General features: G+C 44.6%; 2 protein-coding genes across 3 annotated transcripts in view; one reads left to right on the forward strand and one right to left on the reverse strand.

Annotated features, from left to right (window-relative positions):
* Positions 1–3,764: 3,764 nt before the first annotated feature.
* Positions 3,765–7,903, reverse strand: LOC124002940 (protein kish-B). Its single transcript, XM_046310792.1, has 3 exons — positions 7,752–7,903; positions 6,085–6,216; positions 3,765–4,931 (listed from the first exon to the last, which is right to left on the reverse strand). The coding sequence occupies exons 1-3, from the start codon at positions 7,759–7,761 to the stop codon at positions 4,849–4,851; spliced, it is 225 nt and encodes a 74-aa protein (XP_046166748.1). The 5' UTR covers positions 7,762–7,903; the 3' UTR covers positions 3,765–4,848.
* Positions 7,904–9,512: 1,609 nt separating this feature from the next.
* The window catches only part of LOC124002932 (mitogen-activated protein kinase 14A-like), a 50,269-nt gene continuing 41,468 nt past the window's right edge, over positions 9,513–18,313 (forward strand). The window contains exon 1 of one of the 2 annotated variants that reach the window (XM_046310781.1): positions 9,513–10,489. In XM_046310781.1, coding sequence (XP_046166737.1) covers positions 10,371–10,489 — 119 coding nt within the window. In that variant the 5' untranslated portion in view covers positions 9,513–10,370. The remainder of the gene's footprint in view (positions 10,490–18,313) is intronic. The other variant, XM_046310782.1, reaches the window with a different exon arrangement.

Genomic DNA, 18,313 nt, shown 5'->3' on the forward strand with positions numbered 1-18,313 from the left:
ATGCATAGTCAATAGCAGTTTCCCAATCACCTCATAGCCATTGTATATTAACAGGTGATTAGTGTTTGGGTTTTGAGGCATCTAGCCTGTCCTCCGTCATCTCACCAGGCTTAGGCAATATGACACATTTGTCAAGCTCCTGTGTTTCCTATGTAGGTGTTGTGATGGGTCAGTAGGTCAGCCTATATACATACAATGTGTATTCTGTGCTGCCTCTTGTGTAGTTCCTGATCCAAGTCAGAGGGTGGTCTGAGGATCTGCTCTGTCTCCCAGTGCTGCTCCCTCTGTCTCTGTTCTAGAACACGCTGCCCTCAGAACAGGCGCAATTCAACGAGGCATGGACTCTACAAGGTGTCAAATGGGGTTCCCTCAGGTATGCTGGTCCATGTTGACACCAATGCTTCCCACAGTTTGTGCTATGTTGCCTGAATGTCCTTTGGGTGATGGACCATTCTGGATACACGTGAAAAACCCTGCAGTTCTTCACACCCGGCTTAGCACCTACTACCATACCCCCTTCAAAGGTATTTCAATATTTTGTCTTGCCCATTCACCCTCTGAATGGCACACACACACAATCCATGTCTCAAATGTCTCAAGACTTAAAAATCCTTCTTTAACCCGCCTCCTCCCCTTCATCTACACTGATTGAAGTGGATTTAACAGGTGACATCAATAAGGGATCATGGCTTTCACATGATCAGTCTACTGTATGTCATATAAAGAGAAAAAATAAGAAAAAAAAGGAAAAAAGTCAAGGGGTCTGAATACTTTCTGAATGCACCGTACAGTACTTCCTAAAAGAACAGCCTTATCTGTGCGCAGTTTTACAGTACCATTTTAGATAGACTGCTGCTATGAGAGAAGAAAGCATGTACTGTCTTGATAGATCTTAATTCTGGTACACGTTCTGTTTCAAACAGACATGCACACACTTCAAAGCAAAATCTTGGTGTTGTCTTCAGAAGAAGCTCTCTCCTCTGAGAGTGGACTCGGCAGTAGCTTTGAGCAGCAGCAGCAGTGAATGTAGTGACATGTTGAACAGGTGCAGTTTACAGCCCTATGCAGGTCAAATGTGATTACGTCTAATCATCCATCCCTCTCTTTTCAAGGGAAACTGGTGTCGCAACTGCTCACACAGAGAGCGAGAGAACAAATTAATTCTTATAAGTACAGTATATTGTGAGCCTGGTAAAACGTAATATCAGAATGAGAAAAAAAGCCACTAAAGCCACCAGATAATTGACTTGACACTGTCCATGTATAGACCATTGTTTGGGTCAGCTAATTGACTTGACACTGTCCCTGTATAGACCATTGTTTGGGTCAGCTAATTGACTTGACACTGTCCATGTATAGACCATTGTTTGGGTCAGCTAATTGACTTGACACTGTCCATGTATAGACCATTGTTTGGGTCAGCTAATTGACTTGACACTGTCCCTGTATAGACCATTGTTTGGGTCAGCTAATTGACTTGACACTGTCCATGTATAGACCATTGTTTGGGTCAGCTAATTGACTTGACACTGTCCATGTATAGACCATTGTTTGGGTCAGCTAATTGACTTGACACTGTCCATGTATAGACCATTGTTTGGGTCAGCTAATTGACTTGACACTGTCCCTGTATAGACCATTGTTTGGGTCAGCTAATTGACTTGACACTGTCCCTGTATAGACCATTGTTTGGGTCAGCTAATTGACTTGACACTGTCCATGTATAGACCATTGTTTGGGTCAGCTAATTGACTTGACACTGTCCCTGTATAGACCATTGTTTGGGTCAGCTAATTGACTTGACACTGTCCATGTATAGACCATTGTTTGGGTCAGCTAATTGACTTGACACTGTCCCTGTATAGACCATTGTTTGGGTCAGCTAATTGACTTGACACTGTCCATGTATAGACCATTGTTTGGGTCAGCTAATTGACTTGACACTGTCCCTGTATAGACCATTGTTTGGGTCAGCTAATTGACTTGACACTGTCCCTGTATAGACCATTGTTTGGGTCAGCTAATTGACTTGACACTGTCCATGTATAGACCATTGTTTGGGTCAGCTAATTGACTTGACACTGTCCCTGTATAGACCATTGTTTGGGTCAGCTAATTGACTTGACACTGTCCCTGTATAGACCATTGTTTGGGTCAGCTAATTGACTTGACACTGTCCATGTATAGACCATTGTTTGGGTCAGCTAATTGACTTGACACTGTCCCTGTATAGACCATTGTTTGGGTCAGCTAATTGACTTGACACTGTCCATGTATAGACCATTGTTTGGGTCAGCTAATTGACTTGACACTGTCCCTGTATAGACCATTGTTTGGGTCAGCTAATTGACTTGACACTGTCCCTGTATAGACCATTGTTTGGGTCAGCTAATTGACTTGACACTGTCCCTGTATAGACCATTGTTTGGGTCAGCTAATTGACTTGACACTGTCCCTGTATAGACCATTGTTTGGGTCAGCTAATTGACTTGACACTGTCCCTGTATAGACCATTGTTTGGGTCAGCTAATTGGCTTGACACTGTCCATGTATAGACCATTGTTTGGGTCAGCTAATTGGCTTGACACTGTCCCTGTATAGACCATTGTTTGGGTCAGCTAATTGGCTTGACACTGTCCATGTATAGACCATTGTTTGGGTCAGCTAATTGACTTGACACTGTCCCTGTATAGACCATTGTTTGGGTCAGCTAATTGGCTTGACACTGATGGCTGACCTCTAGCAGGCTTACGGCCACATATAACTGGTTCGTGCCATGATGGCAGAGTTAAGTTAGTTGTCATAAACCACCGACATCAGCTATCATGACTCATCATCATGCATATCCAGAGGGTCACAGTTATATGTGTTAAAAATACACACTTATCAGTTATAAATACAGTATATTGTGAACATGCATGGTAATACATCATATAAATTACAGCATAGTGGTAATACATCCTATCAGAATAACAAACAAAAAAGCAACACTGAACCATGCATGAGAACACCAGCTGTTCCAGACAACTGTGTGATCTCGCTCTCTGTAGCCGATGTGAGTAAGACCTTTAAACAGGTTAACATTTACAAGGTCGCGGGGCCAGACAGATTACAAGGACGCATACTCAGAGCATACGCTGACCAGCTGGCAAGTGTCTTCACTGATCATTTTCAACCTCTCCCTGACCAAGTCTGTCATACCTAAGTTTCAAGCAGACCACCATAGTCCCTGTGCCCAAGAACGCCAAGGTAACCTGTCTAAATTATTATCGACCCGTAGCACTCCCATCTGAAGCCATGAAATCTTCCAGATGGACAACCATCTCTGCAGCACTCCACCAATCAGCCCTTTATGGTAGAGTGGCCTGCCGGAAGCCTCCTCAGTAAAAGCCTCCCAGGCCTCCCGAGTGGCGCACCGGTCTAAGTCACTGCATTGCAGTGGTAGAGGCATCACTACAGACCCTGGTTCGTTCCCAGGCTGTGTCACAACCGCCTGTGAGTCCCATAGGGCAGCGCACAATTGGCCCAGCGTGGTCCGGGTTAGGGGAAAGTTTGGCTGAGGGGGTAGGCAGTCATTGTAAATAAGAATTTGTTCTTGACTTACCTAGTAAAAAAATGTTAAATATTGTTAAATCCTTTGAACGTGTCTGTCTGCATATTTCAAGATATGCATTTGGGGGTTTAGTGAGATACCCGATGGGTTTGGTAATTCTCATCTTGAAAAACACATACTAAAAACTTGGAAATGAATCAATCCACCATCATTAACACAATGGAAATATCTATGATTTATTATTTCAATATTGAAAGTGCGTGGGCTACAGAGAAACAAAATGGTACCGTTTCAGGCCATATGGCAAACAATGCAGGAACTAGGGATGGGTGTGTGAGCATGCGGGTCTGGGCAGGGGAAATGTAGTAGTTGTTTGTGTTTGTCTATAAATTGTTGTGTGTGTATTTGGTGTGGGGAAAAATAAATGGAGGGAAATGATGTGTTAGTGCTGAGCTAAGACAAACATGTGTTAGTGCTGAGCTAAGACAAACATGTGTTAGTGCTGAGCTAAGACAAACATGTGCTAGTGCTGAGCTAAGACAAACATGTGTTAGTGCTGAGCTAAGACAAACATGTGTTAGTGCTGAGCTAAGACAAACATGTGTTAGTGCTGAGCTAAGACAAACATGTGTTAGTGCTGAGCTAAGACAAACATGTGTTAGTGCTGAGCTAAGACAAACATGTGTTAGTGCTGAGCTAAGACAAACATGTGTTAGTGCTGAGCTAAGACAAACATGTGTTAGTGCTGAGCTAAGACAAACATGTGCCCCTGGAGAATAGATTGACAAACCGTGTTCTAATGGGATGTGTACAGTAAACACAGGTTAAACTGGGTGACGGTGGTGTTGTGCAGGGATGGATACAACGCCTGCGTCCCTGTCGTCTCTCCTTTCTCCCCAAATGTGCACTTGAACACTCCCCTTCATAAGCTCTGAACAGAAATCACTGGTATATGGAAACTTCCTAACCCCATGCCAACTCCAATCCAATGCTTTTACATTTGTGGGGTGTAGCGAACGAGTGCTCACTTCAGGAGAAAGGAGATGTTTTTGGGACGCACACAGGTGTAGAAGAGTGCAGAGAGTGACTGGGATCTTTATCACCACCTGGGGGCAGTATTAGCTTGTCCTTTATACATGTCCTTTGAGGTTACTGGGTGAATGAATTGGTGTTCTGGGGGCACACGGTCCGAAGTTTCCATGGGTGGCAACCCAGTGCAGCCCAATCCAGCTCTGCAAAGCACAGCCAAGCCTGCCCTGGATCAGTCCATCTCAGTCCAGTCCAGACTGACGCTGTCACTTTAAGAAAACGAGGTACAATGCCATCGACAGACAGGTTATAGCCACAGCATGGTGGAGTCTGGTCCCAATCACTGCAGCTGAGAGGCAGAAAGACAGAGAGAGAAAGAGAGTCAGAAGAAGATAGAGGGGGAGAGAGGAAGAGTGAGATTGAGGAGAGGGATACAGAGTGGAGAGATGGACAGAGAGAAACAGGAAGATAAGAGTGGGAGAGAGAACAAGGGAGAAAAAAAGACAAGACAGTCTCTGCTTCAGACTATGGTGAAGCTGTAGTAGTGGACCTCTCTACTTCAGACTATGGTGAAGCTGTAGTAGTGGACCTCTCTACTTCAGACTGTGGTGAAGCTGTAGTAGTGGACCTCTCTACTTCAGACTATGGTGAAGCTGTAGTAGTGGACCTCTCTACTTCAGACTATGGTGAAGCTGTAGTAGTGGATCTCTCTACTTCAGACTATGGTGAAGCTGTAGTAGTGGACCTCTCTACTTCAGACTATGGTGAAGCTGTAGTAGTGGACCTCTCTGCTTCAGACTATGGTGAAGCTGTAGTAGTGGACCTCTCTGCTTCACTGTGGTGAAGCTGTAGTAGTGGACCTCTCTGCTTCACTGTGGTGAAGCTGTAGTAGTGGACCTCTCTGCTTCGGACTATGGTGAAGCTGTAGTAGTGGACCTCTCTGCTTCACTGTGGTGAAGCTGTAGTCGTGGACCTCTCTGCTTCACTGTGGTGAAGCTGTAGTAGTGGACCTCTCTGCTTCACTGTGGTGAAGCTGTAGTAGTGAACCTCTCTGCTTCACTGTGGTGAAGCTGTAGTAGTGGACGTCTCTGCTTCACTGTGGTGAAGCTGTAGTAGTGGACCTCTCTGCTTCACTGTGTTGAAGCTGTAGTAGTGGACCTCTCTGCTTCACTGTGGTGAAGCTGTAGTAGTGGACCTCTCTGCTTCACTGTGGTGAAGCTGTAGCAGTGGACCTCTCTGCTTCACTGTGGTGAAGCTGTAGCAGTGGACCTCTCTGCTTCACTGTGGTGAAGCTGTAGTAGTGGACCTCTCTGCTTCACTGTGGTGAAGCTGTAGTAGTGGACCTCTCTGCTTCACTGTGGTGAAGCTGTAGTAGTGGACCTCTCTGCTTCACTGTGGTGAAGCTGTAGCATAGCTCTTTGATTGTAGTCAGAAACACATAACCAGTATTTATTTTCCATTGTTCTATTACATAGATGATGACAGATTGATTGAGGTCTTACCTTTATAGAACACCCCCCACACTCCCTTCTTCTCAGAAAGTAGCCAACTGTTTAAGCGAGGCACCTTCTTGAGGTACGCACACGTACAGATGTACAGAAGCCCAAACACCACAATCCCATCGAACGAGTACACTGACGGGTGGAGAAGAGAAAATAATAAGAATTTGGTTTGAAGATGACATCTGTACACATGGCTGGTCATTCAATATTCAAAGATTAACTAGCATTACTTAGGATAGTTGAATATTTCAATGACAACAATAGTTTGACAGATTGCATCTTGGTGTAGCTGGCACACAATAACGTTGAGGTCTACAACAATAGTTTGACAGATTGCATCTTGATGTAGCTGGCACACAATAACGTTGAGGTCTACAACAATAGTTTGACAGATTGCATCTTGATGTAGCTGGCACACAATAACGTTGAGGTCTACAACAATAGTTTGACAGATTGCATCTTGGTGTAGCTGGCACACAATAACGTTGAGGTCTACAACAATAGTTTGACAGATTGCATCTTGATGTAGCTGGCACACAATAACGTTGAGGTCTACAACAATAGTTTGACAGATTGCATCTTGGTGTAGCTGGCACACAATAACGTTGAGGTCTACAGCAATGGTAAAAAAAAACATTGCCAGCTAGGCTACACTTGATACCTGTGTGGAACCACAGCTAGATACCATTACAAACAATTGTCACTTATGTTAATATAATGTACAAAAGCAGTGTTGCATAGATGCCTGTAGGAGTCAGTAAACTGGCCACCAAACATCACATAGATAGGTAGGTAGATAGCAAACTAGCCAGATACAGCTAGCCCTTGATCAAGTCTCAGTTCCATTACACACATTGGACAGAGTCTTCTGTAAAGGGTTTTGGTAAGAGCCTAAATGTTCGGTCTGAACATTAACACGCATCGTTTGCGGTAACGTTTGTGAGCATATGGATCGTATCTATAATATGGGCGAGAAATAATTTTTCCAAAAACTAAATATTGACACACAGCTTGATAGGAGTAGGGTTCCCATATGTCCATGTTTACGGCGCTTGTTTACGGAGAAGACGTGAGTGGACTATTGTACCTGTGCTTATTCGTTATCCGCTTCTCCGGACACCTTTGTGTCAACGGAAGACAGACACCATAAATGTGTTGGAAATGTAAAATAGTGTTGACTGCAACTGTTAAAACAGTGTACAGTAACCGCTTCATTTGTTGTTGTTGATGATGTATGTGATGTGAAAGTAGAGGGTTGTTTCTAGAATAGATTCCCGTTTAGATGAGAGTATTCGGCTGTTTAGGCTTCCAGAGCCAATTCGCCATTTAAACAGAACAGGTCCCATTAGGCTCCTTCACTCCAATACTGGCCTATAGCTAACGTTAGATAGCCACCAACTGGACGTATCCTTGCCCATAACTCGTTTTTGGTTCCAAATTGACCATGCACTTTTTATGTTAATAAATCCAAAACGTTATCTAATTGATGTTGGCTGGCGACGGTCTGCAGCCACGTCACCGGTAATATATGCTAGTTACAAAAGTAGCAGAAATGGAATCAGAGCGAACTAACATCCGTCCAGCCAGACAGCCAATGTCTTTCCTTTCAAAACAGTGCATCTCCTGCAAGATTACCTATAAAATGACACACGTCTCATCAAACTGACCATTTGTCATGTTTGCAGTTTGCTGTTATCCAAGACTGTGTCGAATTCTCAGGTATTTTCAATCATCCATGTTGTTAAATGTTGTCCTCCCTTCCCTGTGACAGGCAGCAGCCAGGATGACCAATCAAGCGACGTATCCGGATTCATCAGGACAAAGCAATGGAACTCGGATATTGTTAGGAACAGAGGCCAACTGTGTGTGTAATGTTTTTTATGAAGTATTTCAACATTTGAATTTGTAATCGATGGTCTCCTCCACATTAAAAGGGACAATCCACTCCAAAATCAAAGTTTGTCAAATGGTTTCAGACCTCAAAGGTGGTCTTATGTCCCAGCCAGTTGTGTATCAAATATAAACGAAACCTGCAACAATTTCAATGATTTTACTGAGTTCAATATAAGGAAATCAGTCAATTGAAATAAATGTATTAGATGCTAATGGGTTTCACATGACAGGGCAGAGGTAGGGGAGCCAGGCCCAGCCAATCAGAATTCATTTTCCCCACAAAAGTGCTTTATTACAGAAAGGTGAAGAAGCCGGATGTGGAGGTCCAGGGCTTGTGTGTGTAACAGTATAACTTTAGACCGTACCCTCGCGCGAACCAGGGACCCTCCGCACACATCAACAACAGTCACACCATCGTTACCCATTGCTCCACAAAAGCCGTGGCCCTCGCAGAGCAAGGGGAACGACTACTTCAAGGCCTCAGAGCAAGTGACATCACCGATTGAAACGCTATTTAGCGCGCACCACCGCTAACTAGCTAGCTATTTCACATCCGTTACACGTGGTAACACCTGGTCTGTGGTTGTGAGGTACTGCCAAATTCTCTGAAATGACATTGGAGGCGGCTTAAATTAGAAACTGAGCTGCACTTCCTAACCTCCTGCCCAACGTATGACCATATTAGAGAGACATATTTCCCTCAGATTACACAGATCCACAAAGAATATGAAAACAAATCCAATTTTGAAAAACTCTGGGTGAAATTACACAGTGTGCCATCACAGCAGCAAGATGTGTGACCTGTTGCCACCAGTGAAGAACACACACCATTGTAAATACAACCCATATTTATGCTTATTTATTTTATCTTGTGTCCTTTACCATTTGTACATTGTTAAAACACTGTATATATACATTTACATTTAAGTCATTTAGCAGACGCTCTTATCCAGAGCGACTTACAAATTGGTGCATTCACCTTATGACATATATATATGTATATATATATATATATATATATATGACATTTGTAATGTCTTTATTGTTTTGAAACTTCTGTATGTGTAATGTTTACTGTTAATTTTTATTGTTTATTTCACTTGATATATTATCTACCTTGCTTGCTTTGGCAATGTTAACACATGTTTCCCATGCCAATAAAGCCCTTGAATTGAATTGAATTGATTTGAACGTTCAATTCTCTGGCAACAGCTCTGGTGGACATTCCTGCAGTCAGCATGCCAATTGCACGCTCCCTCAAAAACTGTGGCATAATGTTGGGTTTTTTCAGGGGCTTTTATTGTCCTCAGCACAAAGTGCACCTGTGTAATGATCATGCTGTTTAATCAGCTTCTTGATATGACACACATGTCAGGTGGATCGATTTCCTTTTTGGATGTTTATTATCCACCTGTACACTAGGTGGCTGAATGCACATATAATTGTTGTGAACGCCATTATACCAAAGAATAAGAAGGTGGACGATTGTCTTGGCAAAGGAGAAACGCTCACTAACAGGGATGTAAACACAATTGGAGAGAAACCAGCTTTTTGTGCATATGGAACATTTCTGGGATCTTTTATTTCAGCTCGTGAAACATGGGACCAACACTTTACAGGTTGCATTTATATTTTTGTTCAGTATATATAGAAAAATAAATAGGGTGTAATGAGTGTCTTTGATATAAACGTATAGGATACATAGGCTAATCAGTACTTGTTACCGAATTAAACGAACAGTTAATACCGACTCTTACTGCAAGTAAAAATGAATGCAGAATGCTTGTCCCGGGGCAATTCAAAATATAGGAGGACCATCACGATAATAAGGAATCATACACTTTGAAGGGTTTGGTCATCATAAGATTTGTGATTTAATATATATATTGTGGCAACGCGCAAATATCAATCACTCTATTTCACAGGGCTATTTAATTAATGTCAACATATTACGTAGCCTGCAGTAAAAAGAGATTAGGAATCCCCACAGCGGGATTTCCCCAGCTACTAAACTCAAATCGCGCGAGAAGTGGGAATCGGGACGGGAGCGCGCTTCGTCTTTGACGGAGCGAGAATTATTTTCAGTTTAGGTCCTCTTCAACACAAGAAACAGATTGGAATCTGCATAGAGGGAAAATCTACTGTAGCTCGCTGATCGAACGTGTTTAGGAGTCTGCTGTCCTCAAAGAGACGTCCTCATATATAGTGCACGGGATAACGTTTGCACAGTTGCACTGCCCGGAATGCGCGAGATCCAATTTATGTATCGGTTGGGTCAACAATAGTTCTCGTTGTATTGAGTTTTTAGTTTTCAGAGGCTCTACTGCCACGCGAAGGAGGCAACCGAAGTTACGACTGGCTTGTTTGTCTCGTAGTCTCTGAATTCTGCAGGAATGTCTCACAAGGAGAGACCCACTTTCTACAGACAGGAGCTGAACAAAACGATATGGGAGGTCCCGGAGCGGTATCAATCCCTGTCCCCGGTCGGCTCTGGAGCCTATGGATCAGTCTGGTAAATACCGTGCATTATAACAATATCTCAGAGGACTATAGAGTTGACTGTTGCATAACAAATATCAGAGTTGGCTGAGGTTTAAACTAACGCCCAACCCCATAGTTATAGGGCCTGGGGAAATTCAAAGCTTGCTCAATCTACTGTGATGATCTACCAATAAACGATAGCATCAGTGTAGCAATATGCATCAAATCACAAATCGTGCAGGGAATCTACAAAGTTTCAGCCAGTGTAGCAATTTATTCGACTAATGTTACTCAAACCAGATGGTTGTCCTACGCACGTTTCGGGGTGCCTCGGATTATCTTTGTTTTTGTGCTGATCGAAACATATTTGTTTGACGGGGATGTTTGTCATGGTGCACAACATCCTGTAAACAAAAATAGATTGTCATTTGCGAGAAGTTTAGCTGACAGAAGAAAGGCTATTCACTATTGACTCTCGTAAACATTAAGGCACAATCGAAATAGTTTTCGAGGAATTTGTTAAATGGTGCAGATTGTTATTGTTAACAGCCTAGTTATCGGTGAGAACGCAGTGTGCCAATGAGAGCACGCACGTATCGCATGTCGTTGCCAGCAGCACATAAACAACAAAGCTAATGCATCATCTGTCAAGATTGTAGAATCAGAATGTGTAGAATCAGAATGTGTAGCCTATATGGTTCTGGTGTCTATCTCCAAAATGTTGGATAACAATAAGTGTGTTTTCAACTGTGACGTCTGTATCTTGCTGGTTCGAATCCCCGAGCCGACTTGATGGAAAAACTGCCGATGTGCGTGCTCTTTGAGCATGGCACTTAACCCTAATTGCTCCTGTAAATTGCTCCTGTAAATTGTTCCATATAAGAGCGTCTGCTAAATGACTAGGGTCATAAAAATGATTAGTGTTCTAAATGGAACAACATTTTTTTCTGCATGGTTTTTACAAGCTATACATACATAGGCTATTAGATTTGTCCCACATTATGTTTCTTGATCTTGGCTAATTCATTGTGCTTTGCGCCTGTATGTAAGCTTAAAGTGACTGAAACTGAATTTAAGCTTCTAGTTACATCACCCCTGTGCCCAATAGCCCTGTGCCTCCTTTAACATCCATGCATGTTCGTTCTAGTACTCCACTCCAAGCCAGCAGTGTGTGTGACCGACAGTAAGTCACATGGTATTCGGGCAGAGGCTTACATTTGTATACAATCAAGTCACCCTGTTATGTGTGGGAATACTTGACAAGATTTCCTCAATTAAAATGACTTGGAGCTGATTTCATGGTGTGTTTAGTTGTTGATGTCCAATAGTAATAAAACATTTAAGAAACATTTGGCTCAGACTTTGGGGGGGGATTCTAGAATGATGTCATAATTACCCATTGTGTCTACAGGGATGAGTCATAGCCTCAAGCTTAGGTAGCCTACACTCCTCAGCACTGATTTAGTTTAGTCATCATATTCAATGTCCCTTTGACAAGAAGACCTCATTATTATATGTACTATTATTACTTAACCCTCGTGCCCTTCGAGAATAGTTATTTTCTCTTCTGGACAGGATAAGTGTGTGTGTCACTACTGGGTTGTTTTGTACAGTCGCAGCTGCAGATGTCTCATTTTGCTTTCAGTTGGGGAATGATGCTTTGACTGTCACTGGGTGGTCATTCTATAAAGGACTATGTTAAGGGCGATTTTATCATCAGAAAGTGAGAAGCAACTGAACTGATTAGCAAATATATGAGATGTTTAGGGATAGTGGTAAGGGTAGCTGCAAGGCTTAGTTTAATGTTAGGTGAGCTAACCTCAGAATGTCTCTCTCAGTATGATAACCACGTATTGATGACCTGCTGCATCTCTCTGCTCTCCTGGACACAGCAGATGTATACTGATTTAATGCAGTGGTGAGAGAGGCAGTAGGAAACAGTATAATGTGAGAGTAGTGAGGTATTAATAGACTAACTCTAAGAACTTAAAAGGTGTGACCTTCCCCCTCAGGAGGTTGAAAAGGTTTGGCTTGGGTCCTCAAATCCTCAAAACGTTATCCAGCTACACCACTGAGAGCATCTTGACTGGCTGCGCATCACTGCTTGGTATGGCAATACCACCGCCCTCGATCGCATGGCACTACAGAGGGGATGTGCAGACAGCCCAGTATGTCACTGGGGCTGAGCTGCCTGCCTCATCCAGGACCTCTATATCAGGCGGTGTGAAAGGAAGACCTGGGGAAAATCGTTAGACTCCAGCCACAGACTGTTCTCTCTGCTTCCGCACGGCAAGAGGTACCGGTGTATTAAGTCTTGACACCAACAGGCTCCTGAACAACTTCTATCCCCAAACCATAAGGCTACTAAATAGCTAACAAATGGCTACAGAGACTATCTGAGTTGACCTTGGTACTTTATTGGTCTCTTGCACACTCACACGGCCTTGCACACTCACACGGCCCTACGCACTCACACGACCCTACGCACTCACACGGCCCTACGCACTCACAACACGGCCCTGCGCACTCACAACACGGCCCTGCGCACTCACAACACGGCCCTGCGCACTCACAACACGGCCCTGCGCACTCACAACACGGCCCTGCGCACTCACAACACGGCCCTGCGCACTCACAACACGGCCCTGCGCACTCACAACACGGCCCTGCACACCTCACACGGCCCTGCGCACTCACAACACGGCCCTGCACACCTCACACGGCCCTGCACACCTCACACGGCCCTGCGCACTCACAACACGGCCCTGCACACCTCACACGGCCCTGCACACTCACTCCATCATTTGCTCACATACACATAATATGCACCAACATTTATACTGACTCTACACACACCCACTCGCATACAATCATCATGGTGTTCTGTTTATCATATATCCTTATGCTGAGTCACCTTGCCGCTATACATATTAACCAATATCCCTGCACATTGTAAATATGCTACTGAAACTGACCCTGTATAAAGTATGCTTACATACTTTGTTCTCCTCATTTCTTATTTTTAAATCTGGTGTGTTTTATTCTACCTTGTTATATTTAGTATTACATTGTTATACGGCAAGTGGTACCAGAGCGCCACGTCTAGGACCAAAAAGCTCCTTAACAGTTTCTACCCCCATGCTATAATACTGCTGCTACCACAAGGCTCTGCTACCACAAGGCTCTGCTACCACAAGGCTCTGCCACCACAAGGCTCTGCCGCCACAAGGCTCTGCCGCCACAAGGCTCTGCCGCCACAAGGCTCTGCCGCCACAAGGCTCTGCCACCACAAGGCTCTGCTACCACAAGGCAAGCGGCACCAGAGCGCCACGTCTAGGACCAAAAGGCTCCTTAACAGCTTATTTTTTAATTTGACCCCTTTTTCTCCCCAATGTCGTTTTATCCAATTGGTAGTTAGTCTCGTCTCATCGCTGCAACTCCTGTATGGACTCGAGAGGCAAAGGTCGAAACACAATGATCACTTAACCAGCCGCACCAATGTGTCGGAGGAAACACCGTACACCTGGCGACCATGTCAGCGTGCACTGTGCCCGGCCCACCACAGGAGTCGCTAGTGTCCGATGGGCCAAGGACTCCCTGCCGGCGTAACCCTCCTGTAACCCGCACGGCGCTGGGCCAATTGTGCGCCACCCCATGGCTCTTCCGGCTGCGACAGAGTCTGGACTCAAATCCAGAATCTTTAGTGGCACAGCTTGCAGTGCCTCACAGCTTCTACCCCCAAGCCAGAAGACTGCTGAACAATTAATCAAATGAATATTTACACACCCCCCCCCCAACACACACACACTTATTTTTACACTGCTGCTACTCCCTGTTTATTATCTATGCATAGTCACTTTACCCCTTCCTACATGTACAAATTACCTCAACTAACCTGTACCCCCACACACTGACTCAGTACTCATACCCCCTGTATATAGTCTCATTACTAACCTGTACCCCCACACACTGACTCAGTACCCATACCCCCTGTATATAGTCTCATTACTAACCTGTACCCCCACACACTGACTCAGTACCCCTGTATATAGTCTCATTACTAACCTGTACCCCCACACACTGACTCAGTACCCCTGTATATAGTCTCATTACTAACCTGTACCCCCACACACTGACTCAGTACCCCTGTATATAGTCTCATTACTAACCTGTACCCCCACACACTGACTCAGTACCCCCTGTATATAGTCTCATTACTAACCTGTACCCCCACACACTGACTCAGTACCCCCTGTATATAGTCTCATTACTAACCTGTACCCCCACACACTGACTCAGTACCCCCTGTATATAGTCTCATTACTAACCTGTACCCCCACACACTGACTCAGTACCCCCTGTATATAGTCTCATTACTAACCTGTACCCCCACACACTGACTCAGTACCCATACCCCCTGTATATAGTCTCATTACTAACCTGTACCCCCACACACTGACTCAGTACCCCCTGTATATAGTCTCATTACTAACCTGTACCCCCACACACTGACTCAGTACCCCCTGTATATAGTCTCATTATAACCTGTACCCCACACACTGACTCAGTACCCCCTGTATATAGTCTCATTACTAACCTGTACCCCCACACACTGACTCAGTACCCCCTGTATATAGTCTCATTACTAACCTGTACCCCCACACACTGACTCAGTACCCCTGTATATAGTCTCATTACTAACCTGTACCCCCACACACTGACTCAGTACCCCCTGTATATAGTCTCATTACTAACCTGTACCCCCACACACTGACTCAGTACCCCCTGTATATAGTCTCATTACTAACCTGTACCCCCACACACTGACTCAGTACCCCCTGTATATAGTCTCATTACTAACCTGTACCCCCACACACTGACTCAGTACCCCCTGTATATAGTCTCATTACTAACCTGTACCCCCACACACTGACTCAGTACCCCCTGTATATAGTCTCATTACTAACCTGTACCCCCACACACTGACTCAGTACCCCCTGTATATAGTCTCATTACTAACCTGTACCCCCACACACTGACTCAGTACCCCCTGTATATAGTCTCATTACTAACCTGTACCCCCACACACTGACTCAGTACCCCCTGTATATAGTCTCATTACTAACCTGTACCCCCACACACTGACTCAGTACCCCCTGTATATAGTCTCATTACTAACCTGTACCCCCACACACTGACTCAGTACCCCCTGTATATAGTCTCATTACTAACCTGTACCCCCACACACTGACTCAGTACCCCCTGTATATAGTCTCATTACTAACCTGTACCCCCACACACTGACTCAGTACCCCCTGTATATAGTCTCATTACTAACCTGTACCCCCACACACTGACTCAGTACCCCTGTATATAGTCTCATTACTAACCTGTACCCCCACACACTGACTCAGTACCCCCTGTATATAGTCTCATTACTAACCTGTACCCCCACACACTGACTCAGTACCCCCTGTATATAGTCTCATTACTAACCTGTACCCCCACACACTGACTCAGTACCCCCCCTGTATATAGTCTCATTACTAACCTGTACCCCCACACACTGACTCAGTACCCCCTACCCCCTGTATATAGTCTCATTACTAACCTGTACCCCCACACACTGACTCAGTACCCCCTGTATATAGTCTCATTACTAACCTGTACCCCCACACACTGACTCAGTACCCCCCTGTATATAGTCTCATTACTAACCTGTACCCCCACACACTGACTCAGTACCCCCTGTATATAGTCTCATTACTAACCTGTACCCCCACACACTGACTCAGTACCCCCTGTATATAGTCTCATTACTAACCTGTACCCCCACACACTGACTCAGTACCCTGTATATAGTCTCATTACTAACCTGTACCCCCACACACTGACTCAGTACCCCCTGTATATAGTCTCATTACTAACCTGTACCCCCACACACTGACTCAGTACCCCCTGTATATAGTCTCATTACTAACCTGTACCCCCACACACTGACTCAGTACCCCCTGTATATAGTCTCATTACTAACCTGTACCCCCACACACTGACTCAGTACCCCTGTATATAGTCTCATTACTAACCTGTACCCCCACACACTGACTCAGTACCCCCTGTATATAGTCTCATTACTAACCTGTACCCCCACACACTGACTCAGTACCCCCTGTATATAGCCTCCTTATTGTTATTTTATTGTGTTACTTTTTGTTATTTTTTACTTTAGTTAATTTGGTAAATATTTTTCTTAACTCTTTCTTGAACTACATTGTTGGTTCAGGGCTTGTCAGTAAAGCCTTTCACAAATCCTGTTGTATTTGGCACATGTGACAAATAAAGTTTGATTTGATTATTGCATTGTTGGGTTTGAGTTTGCAAGAAAGGCATTTCACTGTATGTGTGCATGCAACATTAGACTTCTTCCATGGGTCAGTTCCCCCTATAGTCTCATTGTCAATCAGTGTACCGCCCAGTCAGTTGGTCAGCCCCCAGACTGTTGGTCAGTCCAGTCAGTCACCTGTACCCCCACCCTGACCAGACTGTTGGTCAGTCCATCACTCACCTGGTCGCCCCCAGACTGACTCAGTCCAGTCAGTCAGTTGGTCGTCCTGCCAGACTGTTGGTCAGTCCAGTCAGTCAGTTGGTCGCACTCAGACTGTTGGTCAGTCCAGTCAGTCAGTTGGTCACCCTGACAGACTGTTGGTCAGTCCAGTCAGTCAGTTGGTCGTCCTGACAGACTGTTGGTCAGTCCAGTCAGTCAGTTGGTCGCCCTGACAGACTGTTGGTCATTCTAACCTGTCCCCTGACAGACTGTTGACTCAGTTACCCCTGTATATAGTCTCCTAACCTGACTCGCCCTGACAGACTGTTGGTCAGTCAGTTGGTCGCCCTGACAGACTGTTGGTTCGCCCTGACAGACTGTTGGTCAGTCAGTTGGTCGCCCTGACAGACTTTTGGTCAGTCCAGTCCAGTCACTCTTTGGCTGTGTTCCAGGTTTTCTTTTTTGCCGTCCTGCTACTCAGATGATCAGATCTCACGTCGCCTGGAGTGATCTAACATACCAGGAACCACTTTAACACATTGTAGTGATCTTATCATATGCGCAGCACAAAACAACAACTTGGCATGTCAACCATCTCAGATAATCAACCATCTCGCCAGTCAGAGCTAATGTATGTATGCCTTTGTTCCTGCTGTTAGCTGATTCCCCCCCCCCCCCTCAGGCCTCAGTTTGACCTCTGCCTGCTTGGAGGAATGTAAAAGCACCATGTTAAGCATGCTAGCTTTTACCCCATCTGTCACTCTCAAAGTCATCCTGAGAAAACCACTCCCATCTCAGACCTCACTTTATTCCTGATCTGTTCTCAGTAGGTGGAAGCCATTCAGGAATTGGTTGGTTGTCTATGCAAGTTTATTAACAGAGTGTTCAGAGTTATTCTTAACGTTAAGTTGCACCCCCTCCACACTTCTGTCTTCAGAAGAGCCTCAATTTGTCAGGACATGGACTCTACAAGGTGTCAAAAGCGTTCCACAGGAATGCTGGCCCATGTTGACTCCAATGCTTCCCACAGTTAATTTGACTGGATGTCCTTTGGGTGGTGGACCATTCTTGATACACACAGGAAACTGTTGAGTGTGACAAACCCAGCAGCATTGCCGTTCTTGCCACAAACCGGTCGCCTGGTACCTACTACCATACCCTGTTCAAAGACACTTCAATATTTTGTCTTGCCCATTCAGCCTTTAAATGGCACACAAACACAATACATGTCTCAACTGTCTCAAGGCTTAAAAATCTTTCTTAAACCTGTCTCCTCTCCTTCATCTACACTGATTGAAGTGGATTTAACAG

This window comes from Oncorhynchus gorbuscha, linkage group LG18 (genome assembly GCF_021184085.1).
Source record: "Oncorhynchus gorbuscha isolate QuinsamMale2020 ecotype Even-year linkage group LG18, OgorEven_v1.0, whole genome shotgun sequence".
Taxonomy (NCBI): domain Eukaryota; kingdom Metazoa; phylum Chordata; class Actinopteri; order Salmoniformes; family Salmonidae; genus Oncorhynchus; species Oncorhynchus gorbuscha.

Coding starts and splice junctions, on each gene's coding strand:
- LOC124002940 (XM_046310792.1), bottom strand. Junction 4,932..6,084: donor GTGGGGGGTGTTCTATAAAG/GTAAGACCTCAA, acceptor TCTGCCTCTCAG/CTGCAGTGATTGGGACCAGA.